At 41.2% G+C, this 14467-nt stretch overlaps 1 protein-coding gene across 1 annotated transcript; it reads left to right on the top strand.

Annotated features, from left to right (window-relative positions):
- Window positions 1-7307: 7307 nt before the first annotated feature.
- LOC310945431 (GTPase IMAP family member 8-like) lies at window positions 7308-14309 on the top strand. Its single transcript, XM_083911517.1, has 6 exons — window positions 7308-7475; window positions 8610-9320; window positions 10519-11217; window positions 11760-12539; window positions 12641-12817; window positions 12899-14309. The coding sequence occupies exons 1-6, from the start codon at window positions 7460-7462 to the stop codon at window positions 13099-13101; spliced, it is 2586 nt and encodes an 861-aa protein (XP_083767643.1). The 5' UTR covers window positions 7308-7459; the 3' UTR covers window positions 13102-14309.
- The last annotated feature ends 158 nt before the right edge of the window (window positions 14310-14467 follow it).

Here is a 14467-nt window from a genome sequence, read left to right as displayed (position 1 = left end):
TCATTTCATTTACCCAAACTATACCGATTGCACCTGATTGGATTAAACTGAATAAAATGAAACTCTACCCAAAAAATGAAAATAAGCATCAATGTCAGCAAGACATGGAAAGAAAAGTAGGATATAAATAAAGAAAACCACCAACAACCTCAGAAGATACAGTATGTACTAATACAACTGTGAAACACAGAAATTGATTTCAGCATTGGCAGGATGCTTTTAACACCAGCAGTATAATTTGAGACTTAAGTGTGAAAATATGAACATAATGTGAAAAACATACTTTCACATCTACAGCAGGTTTGGTAGGTCACATAAACGTGCAACAAACCAGCTGGTGATTATGATGACTTCAGAGAGGCAGAGATTAGACAGAGAAACTGTAAAACTGCTTGCGTTGACAGTAAATCAGTTGTATTGTGGTTTGGGATCTTTCCCTCTCTGCCTTTCTGTGTGTCCCTGGATTCTGCCGTCCGATGGCTCCGCCTGTTAACTGCTTGACAGAGGAAGGAAATGTCTCCGCCAAGATGGCCATCTCTGTCTGTGGCTGAAACTCATCTAAAGAGAGACTATTATTCTCTCTTTCATCGCTTCTAAAGTAAAACTAAAAAGGCTGTGGAAAAATAATGGAATTTTGAAACATTTTTCTAGTGATTAAAATCCTTAAATCATAACCATTTTCACTTTCTCTCTTTTTTAAAGACGCAGTCACAGAGGGGCTACACAAATTGGCTTTTGGACATTTGACAGAATGAACCTCATCTTCGTCTCCTCACTGCTGGGTGAGTACCACACAGACACACACCTGCCTCTTTCTAAACCAGTGGATGGCTGCGTTCAGACTGAGTGGCCTCTACCTGGAAGACTTACAAGAAATATCTCCATTAAAAAAGAAATGCTACTGTCAAATAGGAAGCGTCTTCATACAGCTGTCAGGGCAGTGCTAGCTGAGAGCCACATCTGTACTGTCTTATTTAATGCAGATATCAGTATACCAGTTTGTTGTGCAGGGTCATACATTTGATGGGGCTGTATGCCTGTAGCTGGGAGTCTCAGTCAGACATTTCTTGGTTAAAATGTTCCACAATCTGAAAAGAACTAATGAAATGATTTGGACAGGCCTGCAGAACTGTTGTGTTGCTATTCCAACATTGGCAGCCATGAGTCATGTTCAAAATTGTAGACTCTAGTACTATGTTACCCTGCTGTATGTGTGAGGGTGATACGGGTGTCTAACAGGGAAATACAGCAAATGTGTGTACATTCCTTCTGTTCCCATGGGGATGAATACCGTCTAAACAGTCTCATTAAGGAATAGGAAGCTCTCCTCTCTTTCACACTGTCAGCAATGTGACCCTGTGCGTGTGTTTGTGTGTGTGTGAGAGGAATGTGCCTCAGATCTTTTGTGTCCTTATAGCAACGTCTCAGCAGAAGTATTGATTGTTGTTGTGTCTTACAGTCACAAGTTTGCTGCTGTTAAACCTGTCTGAAGAGATAAACTTTTTAGATATTTTACTTAATAATGTCTTGCTTATATAATCCCAAATCTGCAGTGGACCATAACTGACTTTCTGTTGCACTGCCGTGTGAGAACAAACCATCTGAGCTGCATGTGGTGTTTGTGTTAATACATTTTACTCCTGGCAGAGCAGACTTTAGCCTACACATACTGTACCCAAAATGGCACTGCTGCAGGGACAAGCTGTGGCAGTATATGAAGACATCTGATGTGTGTTTAATGTGACAGTGTGGAATCATTTCTCTGTATTTCAGGTGTAGCTGCATTTGTTCTCCAAGTTGCTACATCTAAAGGTACTGGCAACAGACAATAAACAGACAGAGCGTGCACCTGTCTCACACTAACTTACATTTGGCACAAGCGTGGAAAAGAAAAGATTATGATGGAGTTTCTGTCTTCCTGCAGAGATTCTGAAGGTCAGTGTGTCTGTGTGGCCACCGGGGTCAAGCGTTTACCTTGGTGAGTGTGTGTTGCTGCAGTGCTCAGTGGAGTCAAACTCCAGTTATGTGTGGAGCTACCGGTGGTTAAAGCACAAGCAACACGCTGCTCCTGCCCCGACCTCAAACCCCAGGCACCTGGTCTCAGGTGACAGCTACTCCATCACCGCAGTAACGAGGGAGGATGCGGGCAGCTACCGGTGCCAAGCCAAGCGGTGGGAGAGCAACACCAGCTCTGTGGTGCTCCTCAGCCAGCCGTCCACACTCAGTGTGTCAGGTGAGCAGCCGCTACAACCTCTGCAGCCAGGCATCTGGTTTCTGCTACAGTATATGTACACAACAACACACTAAAGGAAACGTGTAGTTGAAAATTTTCTTATGATGGGGCTAGATTGAACACTGAAGGGATCTCCAATGGTATTACTTTATATATTATTATTATTAATCCTGAGGGGAACATGACTGTCTGCACCAAATTTCATGGCAACCCAGCCAATAGTTGTTGTGGCATTTTACCTAAAAACATAAATGTGAACTTCATGGTGGCGCTACAGAAAAAGTTAGATGAATTCATCCTCTGGGGACCACGAATGTCTGTAGAAACTTTAAGGACAATGTATCCATTAGTTTTTTAAATATTTCAGTTTTGACCAAAATTAAAGTGGTGAAGTGAACTGACCAACAGATTGACCGCCCCCAGAGCCAGCACAAGAATATTCCTATATAATAACATTGCCTCATAAAGCAAGGAATAACTGTTAATTAAAAAAAGACATGTAGTATAGGAAAATTAAGATGAGTTTCAGTTGAAAGAAGCATTACATCCTTTGCAATGAAATCTGTCAAGCAGCATTTAGTCTTGCAAGGCCAGACCTATCTACAAAGCGCTGTGTCAGCGTTGAGTATGGTCTGGCTACACCAGTTTATCATTCTGGGATAGGTGAAAAAAACGCTCTGGGTTGTTTGTATTCCTTTAAACCAATTTCAATCATCTTGGGCGGCGCTAAACCCCTGATACAGCAACTATGCCCATGAAAAATATAGTGGAGATAGTGGAAGGGGTCCGACCTCTCTCACACGCCAGGTAAGCCAGACTAAGCAACATTTTACAGTATCTGATATCAGTACACACTGTACAAAATTGTACAATCTGTGCTTTTCCAGTGTTGCTGCTGCTGAGTGTCAAGAGTACAAAGTGCTCTTCCATCTCTCATTATTACACTTTGCTGCAATAAAGACCGGATAATAGAAACATATATTGTTGTTATGTGATCACTGTAATGCTTTTTACAAAGATTTGTAGTTGTATTGATTTTGGTCCCACGTGCCCCCAGTCTGCAGCGGGGCATAAGGAGCTGCGAGTGCATTTATGGTAATCAGACACGGGTAAAATATTAAGATAGAGCTATTTGTCAATTCCTACTGTATGTCTGCTTCTATTCTTCTACTCCCTCTGTCCATCTCTCCCTTCCAGAGCTGCCTCCTTCCTCGCTTCTGACTCTGACTCCCAGTACCAGACAGATCTTCAGAGGGGAGCGTTTCACTGTGCAGTGCCCAACGCCTCAGACCAATTCTTCAGGCTGGGTGCTGAGGCAGTTCCCTCCGGGCCGTGGAAGGAGGAACAGAGTCCTATACACTGACTGGTGTTCACCACTAGGAGGTGCTGTTAGTGCAGACAAGTCAGATACTTGTGTGTTCACTGCGGTCGGCAGGAACAGTGGACTGTACTGGTGTGAGGGTGCAGAGGGCCGCAGCAACGCAGTCAACATCACAGTAAGCTGTGAGTCTTGTGTGAGAGTGATGTTACACACTGGACAAACTGGGGGAGAAACCACGAAAGAAGGCAAAACATGGCTCAAACTCAGTTTGCTGCACCCTGCATTATCAATCACAGTCTGAGGGTTGAAATGTGTTATGTGAGGGACTGCATAAAAAAAAAAAAAGGAATGAGCGAGGAGCTAATTGTCTGTTAACCATGTGTACTATCCTTGTCCCACAGATGGTACCATCATCTTGAAAACTCCTGCCTTCCCTGTATTTGAGGGCAATAAAGTGATATTGTATTGTCAGTACTGGACAGGCAATCACAGCAATACAACCTTCTTTAAAAACGGAGCAGAAATCGTCACTTTCGCCAGTTCCTCTGGCTCACACAGAGTAATAAAGCTGACTATTGAGAATGTGACACGGGAAGATGAAGGCTTCTACAAGTGTGCGTCCCAGGACAGAAAGATGGAGAGTCCAAGGAGCTGGTTATCAGTGAGACCTGATTCAGGTTTGGCTTTATTGCATTCGATGATATTCATCACTCTGCTTAGTGTAATATCAGTCAAAGCTGATCAGTGAAATATGACAATTATTGTCTTTCAGGCAACTTCACATCATCAGAGGGGACAGCAGCCTCCAGTAGTGGTAAAATTATTTTGTATTGTTGATACAGTTACTAGTGTGGATGGAATTTTGTATGATAATTTCTGGTTAAAGCAGTGGGTACCACTTTCTAATAAGTCATTCTTTAATGATCGCCCCATTTATTAATCTGTACTATAACATAAGAAGCTATGAATCAGTGTAGCAGTGATGTAGTTCAACTTTTGTTACTGTATGACACAATTACACACATTTTTTGGTTCTCTTCTTCAGGCTCCTGGAAATGGATCATTGTTTCATGTGCAACTGTACCTCTGTTCCTCATTCCTGTAACTGTTTGGCTAGTCCGTCACCACAGGTCTGTATCAGTCTGTCATCAGACCAATGATAATATCCTGTCAGGAATCACAAGTGCAACAGTTGAGCAAATGCTTCACTGATTGTTGTGTGTATTGTATTATTGTATTGTATATGAAGGTACCAGGCGTTTTGCAATCGTAGGTGTTGGCCATTTTCCAAAGAAGATCTTCCAGCAGTGGAGCTCCCTGCGACCAAGCAGGATGTGACAGAGGTGCAGTGGGACCTGTCCTGGATGGAGATGTCCAATCTGTTGGATAAACAGTTATATCCTGGCACTTAAATGATCACTCTGAAGCATATAGAAAACACTTAATGGAGTCAAACCTATGAGGTAGTTCAGTCAGTGCTGCTTCTAACACGACTTAAGAACAATTTATAGTTATTGATGATCATGGGTGCTACTATGAGCTCAAGTAACTCATTTGTGCCACTGTTTAAGAATCTATTATGTATTTATAACATTCACATTTTAAATATTTTATTGTACCAACTGCAATAACCACCCTGACATTTCCCCAAGTGTTGACAGTGTCAAATAGCTTATTTGCTGTTTTTTCTTTATTGTTTATCTTTGATTTTCTTTCTTAAAGTTGTATTCCATAAGAATTGAGATATGTTGTTTCTAGCGGCCTCTTTGGCGGTAAGATGTTACTCTTTCAGAGCCCTCCATCTTGTCACGTTCGCAGCCACTATGTGTGTTGACTTTTTTTGTTTGTTTTTGTGCTCTTTTTTAAACTTTATTGAAACACATTCACCTCTCTACTTCAAATCTGTCCCCTATATGTTTTCTTCTTTGGGGCTACTCACGCTGTCCATACGTACCGTGCCCAAGCACAAATCCCGGCTAAATTCTAGTTCGTTTGACGAGTGTGAGTACAAGTGTGCCATGTCTAGGCCTAGGACGATTGCATGTGTACGAGCATGAGCACAAGCACAAGCACAAGCACAAGCACAAGCACAAGCACAAGCATTGATGGCGATCCTGAGACTATTTATATACAATTGTTCCCCGTGACGGATATTTAAAAACATGCCACTGAGGGATTTGCAGTGGTCTGATGCGTAGGTGGAGTGTTTGCTGCATATTTGGTCAGATGAAAACATTCAAAAAAAGTTGGACAACAAAAATCTCAGAGGGGTGATGACGTCTATAAGCAAGGCAATCGAGGCCGAGGCTCGGATCATTTTCAAGAATTGTTAGTGCAGGCGGGCCTGCGCCGCGGGGGAAGAGGGAGGGGGGGACAATCATCCTAAAGCACGGATCATCTGGGCCAAGTGTAAGTGCGACCTTAAATCCATACACAAACACACAAACACACATATGTTCCTACACTTTACAAGAGCAACAAATTCACAATGTGCGAAGTCAGAGCCAAAACATCAAACACAACTCTACATATTCTGCACGCACATATAAGTCTATTGAAAGACTGAAAGACAGGTTTGTAATTTCACAATCCACTGGAGGCTAATTCAGGTTCTGGATTTAAATGATACCATTCGATATAGAGAGCAATAACCATTATGTATCTGTCAGGATAATTATGATGGCACGCTGCACTGCATGACTCATCATTGAACACACTATATTTTTGTAATTTCAATGAAGCACATTACTGTCAAATAAATACATATGCATACCACATGCAGTAAATCTTTGGTTTTGATTTAATTCATTCCAAAGTTCTGCCAAGCATTTTATTTACAGTTTCTCTACTTTTTATTGCCTTGAATGCTGACAAGGAACCACACTAGAGTGGATTTTTTTAGAGACTGTACCTTGCACAGTTATTGTAGGATGGCCCAGTCCTCTTGCTTGGAGCACATAAATTTTTTTGAAGTCTACAAAATGTGTTTGCAGACAGACAGACACACAGACAGACAGACATAAACACTTGTAACTTGTAACACTGTAATAGTTCTCGCTACAGTAGGTGTTTGCAGGACGATATTTTGCCATTTTGACAGACACACAGACACACACACACAGACTCACAAGGTGAAAACAATGGCAGTGTTGTTGTCACGGATGGCAACAGCATCGCGGTTGCAGGTGGTAAAAATGTCTTAAAAAAATATCTACGGGTTTAATGAGAATTTTTGGTCCCAGTTCTTAAAGATTTGCTGAAACAGAGAGGAAACAGGGCTCTGGTTGGGACACAGATTAAAATGAATACAGCAAGCCTACAACATAACAAGACAAGGTTCTGCAAAACCTCTGCAAAAACATCAATACAGAAACAGCTCAATCTCATAAAATATTGACCCGGAGGAATGTTGTTATAGTGTTGATGTGAACTCTGCTGCAAAGAAACATACAGATATAGGGGCAAATGTTTGTTTTTTTAGGCTCAGCACTTTGTGCATTAATACAATTATAGACTTTATCTACTTTCATACTTAGTCCAAAATAGACTTCCCTGCATTCCAGAAAACACAGGTTTTGAAAGCCTTGTTATTCAAGTCTTGTTATTCATAGTTTAATAGATGGGTTTGTGTTCTGAATTCTCATGTCAGAACATGCACTTGTTACACAACCTGTGTAAAACCAGTTCGGCTGCATTGTTTTGGCTGCCCTGGAGTTACTTTTGCTTTGTTGTCTCATTGCGTGCAGTCAGTGCTGTGTGGACGGGCTGTAAATTATGCCAGTACCTGTTTTATTAAAAAAAAACGTTTTTTTCCTGAGGACAGACTTCGTCCACTGACCTCTGCAGAGCTCTCGAGGGTGTTCAGATGATAATAACTCGGCTACGAAAAGAGAGGAACTCTAAAAATGGAAAACAGTCTCGGTGAGTTAATCCAAAGGTAATGTTGAAGATACATGGGTACTGTAGCTAGTTTAACCCACTTCAAGATGCAATAACTTAAAGCGTAAGTACTTTATTAGTAACAGGACTTTATATGTTTTATTTAATTTTTCTAAAGGCATTCTTCCTTATGTTATTTAGATTGTGTATTGATCCATTCAACATGCAGACCTGTTTTGAGGTCAATTCAGCTTCTTCTCCAGCGACAGTGAGCAAAAAGCATTGACTTCACATATTAATTGAAATAGCTACGTGTCTGTATGCATGTATAAAAATACAACAGCGAAACAGAATGTAATCTGCAGTAAAACCAGTTAGACTCGTTCTTTGATTCCCATCAGGATCTAAAAGTAACCACCTTCCTTCCTTGAAGGTTAAAACTCCGCCCAGTAGTTTTGTGTAAATACTGAGTCATAAGGGGAAAAAACAACAATACAATCCAATGCACAAATTGCGCCCTCCATGCAGTCATCTACATGTGGTGTAGATGAATTGGTTGTTTCTAGTATATACAGTAGATATAGTTTATTTATTTAAGTGAGGAGGACAAAATATTCTAAACTGAAGCATTTGGTTATTATGTTCTTATGTTGCACTGCAGTATGTCTTGAGACAACTGGAGGCGATGAGTCATTCTCAGCTGATGTTTTTTTTTTTCCAATCTTGTAGTTTATTTTCATTGTGTCTCAAAATGATTTGTTTTGGTGCAGGGTCATTCTAAAAATGTGTTTTTCTAACCTTGCTGTTATTCTTCAGACTCAATCAAAGGGATTAATAAAGTCAAAAATAACTCTGAGGAACAACACAAGCACAAGTTTACCAAAGCATTTCTCTTCTGTCAGTCATCTAAAGCAGCACAGACATCTGCTTGATAACCTTTTCATTTTAGTTTCGGTGATTTTTCTCATCTCAACTGACTTGTGCTCTCATCCTCAGCATGAGGAATATGCTGATGTCCTCTCATGAAAGTTTCTAAGAAAATTTGATCAGGACAAAATGTATTATCATCAAGCTGAGGAAGCTGTTTTACAAAGTTATTGAAACATGACATGTTGGTACAACTATCACTCTCTATAGCTTCCCATCTGGTTCAAAAAGTTTCCCTTTGTCTTCCAGGGGAGAGAGAGAGCATCGCCTTCAGACTCATCCTGATTGGTGGGAGGTGGGCTGGCAAGAGCTCCTCTGGGAACACCATACTGAGAAGGGAAAGGTTTGAGTGCGGCAGAACCAGAACGGCCCAATCTGAAGTGAGGCATGGAGAGGTTGAGGGCAGGCAGCTCATCGTGGTCGATGCCCCAGGATGGAGCAGCTCCCTTTCCCTAACTGAGATCCCAGAGGGGGACAAGCAACGATTTAAGCTCAACCCGTCCAAGTGTACGCCTGGCCCAAACGTTTTTCTCCTTGTTATTCCCATAGACTTAGCTTTCTCTGTGGACAATAGGAGGACTGTGGAGGAGCACATGAAGCTCCTGGGGGAGCGGGTTTGGAGGTACACCATGGTGCTGTTCACCTGTGGGGACTACCTCGGGGAGAAGACGATCGAGCAGCACATTGAAAGCGAGGGAGACTCACTTAAGTGGTTAATAGAAAGATGCAGTAACAGGTATCACGTGTTTAATAACAAGGAGAAGAGTAACTCAAATCAGGTGACACGGCTGCTGGAGAAGATAGATGAGATGGTAAGGCACAACAATGGCAGTTTCTACGAGGTAGATGAACAGACCCTTGTCATCATTAAAGAGAAGCAACGAGAGGTGGCTGAAAGGGCGGAAGAGAGAAGGAGGATGTTAGAAGAACAAAGACAACGAATGAAAACACTCATTCAAGGTGAATGTCACAGTAGAGCCCGTTTCTCTTATGAACCCTGGACAATATCGCACAAAACAGGTCCAGGCATTGTCTGAACTTTCCCTTTCACACATGCAGCACACACCAGGAGATTGTCATTGTCAGATGGGTTCTCACTTACTGGAAATATTTAGGTCGGTTTAGTTGAAGGGTGGTGCTTTGGTAGAGTGTGCAGGAAGCAGGTCATGCCGCGGCTTACACTGTGGTCACATATCCGGTTCAGATTTGATCAGAAACTATAGTCTCTTGCCGTGCCAATTATTTATCTGAGCATCGACCCTTACCGACAGAAGTTCTCGGATTTCTCTACAGTTAGACAATTTAGTCATTTTATTCTTCATTTCAAAAGTAGCAACACCCAACGCTGTGAATATTCCGGACAATGACCTGCTCTATTCACATACTGTATGAGCTCCATCAATCGGAGATTACACAGACTTTAAACTAGGGAGTTGGTAGGGTAAAGACCGTTTGATGTCCGATCCAACTAATTCGGACATTTGCGTTACCAAATACAGCCCATCCAGTTAATGTCTAGATAAGTTCAGGTGAGAAATGCTTTTGTGAAAGGGACTTAGGTGACCTCAAATAATCACTTCTTGTATTATATATTCCCATATCATACTTAACAGCTTTAAAGCAACAGTTTGACATATTGGGAAATACTATTTGCTTTCTGCCTCGTTTTTGTATGGTAAACATGAAGCTTCCTCCAACAGACGATTATCTTAGCTAGGCATTAGGAAAGAGAAATAGCTAGCCTGGCTCTGTCTGATGGTAACATAATCCACCAACCAGTAAACCTATTAACACTTTTATATATCTTGTTTCTTAAATCCATACAAAAATAAATTGTAAGTTCAATTGCCTTTTAACAGGACCAATTGCTTCCACTGCAAACTACCTTTGCTTATCCACTGTGAAATATACACATCTATAAAATCTTCTCAGGTTTAACAGTTTGACAGTTAAGACATAGACTATGTTGTTACAATGACTTCAAACATCCACTGTTTTTCCATTTATGTATTGATGGATTTTTTTCTTTTATCTCAGACTCAGGATAAAATCAAAACCTAACTGATTAGTTGCTTTATAAAACCATTTGGCTTTTAAGTAGTTTGAGTCCAAATTGCTGCGAGCTCCATGACTAATGAAGCTTTGTTTTGTCTAACAGAAGAGAAGAAAACCATCCCAAACCTCAACCTGATTCTCTTGGGTAGCCGAAGCGTTGGAAAGACGTTGGTAGGAAACACCATCTTTGGAATCAAAGAGCTAGAAAATGGAAAAAGAACGGCTCGTGCTGTGGCCCGGCAGGGTTTTGTGGGTAAAACTGCAATAACTCTTGTTGACACGCCAGGCTGGTGGAAAGGCTTTTCTGCGTTTGACACTCCAGAAGCGATCAAAGACGAAGTGAAGCGGAGCCCGTTTCTGTGCCTCCCTGGGCCTCACGTCTTCCTGCTGGTGATAGACGCAGATGCATCCTTTAATGCCATACACTTAGGTGCAGTGACAACACACATGGATCTTCTTGGAGAAGAAGTGTGGAGACACACTGTAGTAGTTTTCACCAGAGGAGACTGGCTGGGACCACACACCATAGAGGAGTACATCGAAGGGGAGGGGGACGCGTTGCAGTCTCTAGTTGAACAATGTGGAAACAGATACCATGTCATTGATAACAAGAATGCAGATGATGGGACTCAAATCACGGTGCTGCTGGAGAAAATCACTGAGACTGTGGCTGGAAATGGTTGGGACTATTTTGTCCCAGATGACAAGATATTTCAGACCATCGAAGAGAGAAGGAGAAGGGTGGAAGAAAGAGCAATACTGAGGCAAAATCAAGTCAAGGCCAAAAGAAAGTCCCTCAGAGGTATCAGTCATCTAGCATTAGTGTAACAAGTAAATCAGTTTGGCATTGACAGAACAGTTGTCACACTCCCAACGCTTTTGTTGGGACTGTCAGAGCTGATGCAGCAGTGTGTAGTGTTATTAAGTAATTATTCCATTTGGGTGTCAGATGGCAGGTCAATATTATCAGCCAGAGCTACTCACAGATATATCAGCACGTATACAATGTATTGCTGTTATCAGATATTTAGCCATGCTTGCACACATGGCTCTACATTACGGATGGCAATGTCAGTATGTGGATTTTTATCACAACAAATTCGCTTGGTATTTTTTTGCAGCCATAGACAATCAGTGCAATCTGTATTTGCCTCTCTATACACAAATGTTGATTTTGACTGGTGGAGTCTACAGGTCAAGACTGAGCTTTAATTTTGTCAAATTATTACTTATTGTAGGGCTACTAATTATGAATACTGGTATGAAATCACCCTGCTGTTCATTAGTATTGTGTGTACAGGATTGGATGTGGTTTTTCACACTGCACTTTGTTTGTCTCCTCAGGTTCCAGTAAAGGATTACTGGAGCTGACAATTGTGATGCTTGGTCAGAAGACATCTGGAAAGAGTGCAACAGGAAATAACCTCCTGCGTAAAGAAGTGTTTCCCACCTGTCAGAATGAGTGCTGTCAGGTGGAGGAGGGGGAAGTTGCTTGCAGACTGGTCACAGTGATCGACACCCCCGGGTGGCGGATGGATCCCTCCTGCTGCACTGAAGAGATGGACAAGGAAATAGTCCGCGGTCTGTCGATGAGCCCGTTAGGGGTTCATGCTGTTCTGCTGGTTGTTCCCTTGGACCTGACGTTCAGAGAAGCTCAGCGGGCCGCCCTGGAGGAACACATGAACCTCTTTGATGCAAGCGTCTGGAAACACACCATGGTTCTGTTCACATACAGAGACAAACTAGCAGATGAATCCGTAGAAGAGCACATTGAGAGGGAGCATGTTGCTCTGCGCTGGTTAATAGACAAGTGTGAGAACAAATACCATGTTGTGAACAATATGAAGAAAGCCGATATGAGTCAGGTTACCGAGCTGTTTGAGAAGATAGAGGAAATGGTGTCAGGGAACAGCGGCCGGCTGTTCTGCCCCGAGATGAGCGACATCTACTTGAGAATTGATGAGAAGTTCAGGAGGAGGCAGTTAAAACATGTGCTGAAGCAGCGACTGGAGGAGGAGTACAGGAGGAGAGAGCTGGAGCTGCTGACAGGCTTCAGGGGAAAACTGCTCCAGCTGCAAGCTGAGATCAGGGGAAGTGCCACAAGCACTAAATCCAAGTCACTGAGTGAGTATTACGCTGTGTTTGATTAATCATTTGTTTTTGTTTTCTATCATAATATAAATATTCTGTTGTTTTAACCTTTTGTTGTGATGATAAATTGTTAGTTGGTGACATGACCAAACTCAAAACCACGGGTATTGGTCAGAGGAAGAAAGATGTTAAGAACAAGACGGAAAACGTAGACGCAAAAATCAGCCAGGAAATTGAAAAGCTGGAAAAGGACATACTATCGAAATCCTCAGATCTTTTTCACAGCAGCATGGACTTCCTGCTCCCAGAGAGTAAGTAACAATGGGGTCCTAATTTCTAACATCACAGTAGTAATGAGCATGACATCAAATTGTGTTTTGTTTCAATTACAGTGAAAGGGGAGAGTCCAGCAGGGTCTACCGCTGAGACAGACAGTAAAACCTCAACCGGCGACTTTGATAGAGTTCTGGATTGGCTGTCCACACTTCAGATTGGCACCAATGCAGAGAACCAGATGACGCTCAACTTCTCTCAGACATCAGGATACAGATCTGTGATACCACATGACGACCTTGACGCTGAAGAATATTCCTGAATAAATAGTCTCATTAGGCTGGGGTAATAAAAAAATGCCTTTTAGCGATGCAGACTTTGCACTCAGGGAATTTTAGATGGTCTTAGAGAAAGGTGGGCCTATGTTAAATACGAAGAAGGAATAATATCATGTTATCAGAATATGATAAAGTTCTTCCATTGATGTCATATGAAAGAATGCTCCAAAAATTGGAAGATCTTACTGTAAAGATGTCTGACTGAAAGATGTTTGCCTCCTTGGAACAAATCTGCAATATTTAATACAGTGGTTCATTTAGATAACAGTGTTGTAATGTACTTCAGCCATTTGACTCTTCCACTTCAACGTAACAACGTATGCATATAGTGTTCTTTATGCTATGACCTTGTAATACCTATATCCCCTTGCTTACAGTACCGCAACTTACCACCATATATTTGATCGTAACCTCTGTATCATGATACGCATCATATCGCCAGATTCTTGTTAATCCACAGCCTTGTTGTTCAGACCCTTGAGAGTTGTTTATATACACATGTAGAGGTATCTATCAGTGGTAAGAGACCCAGTGGTTATATAGTATGTATATTATAGAGAAAATCATAGCAGCTTTAGGTTTCAGGTATTCTCTAATAGATCTAAAATTGTTTATGGTTGAACATTATTTTTGGAATAACTTGATAACTTGAATAATGATAATACATATATAATGTACACCTTACAATCATGAAACTTTACCTAGTTCCCTTTTCTTTTTGGTGATTTATATATCCAAGTATTCACCATTATACATAAATTACACAAAATATGTGTATCAAACCTGCGATGCAGACGATAGAAAAATTGTCTGAATCTGACTTGGGCTATATGGAGACTATTCTGCAGTTTTATTTTATTTGACCAACAAGTAATCCCAAATGAAGGGAAGGCAATCTAGAAACAGTCGACCGGATTTGTTTTTGTATGGAAGCCTGAGAATTTACCCACCAAGATGATAAACTTCAGCAGGTAATGTCATTTTTTCCCTGTTTTTTTAAAATGAAAGATTCAATCTTTTCAATTTAATGTCAGAGTGTACTGTTCCACTCAATTAATAAACCAATCTTCTTCTTCTTCTTCTTCTTCTTCAATGATGTATGCAGTCAAGCGCAGTGGTACATAAAAGTAGAATGGCTATGTGGGGTATTTATTTGTTGAGAGTTGAGCACTTGTAACTTTACTTTGTGTGTCCTGCTTCTTCTACTCCTGTTACACAATAATAAATAATGATTTTTTTATTATGAATGAAACACCCTATCATTTTGCAATTACATGCATAAAAAGTAGTCATCATTATCGTAAATAATCCACAGCCGTTTGAGACAGCTATTAATAAAAATGCTTTTCA

The sequence above is a fragment of the Echiichthys vipera genome, assembly GCF_963691815.1.
Source record: "Echiichthys vipera genome assembly, chromosome: 3".
Taxonomy (NCBI): domain Eukaryota; kingdom Metazoa; phylum Chordata; class Actinopteri; order Perciformes; family Trachinidae; genus Echiichthys; species Echiichthys vipera.
This window is presented reverse-complemented; position numbering and strand designations above follow the sequence as displayed.

Coding starts and splice junctions, on each gene's coding strand:
- LOC310945431 (XM_083911517.1), top strand. Junction 12,540..12,640: donor CACTAAATCCAAGTCACTGA/GTGAGTATTACG, acceptor ATAAATTGTTAG/TTGGTGACATGACCAAACTC. Junction 12,818..12,898: donor GGACTTCCTGCTCCCAGAGA/GTAAGTAACAAT, acceptor TTTCAATTACAG/TGAAAGGGGAGAGTCCAGCA.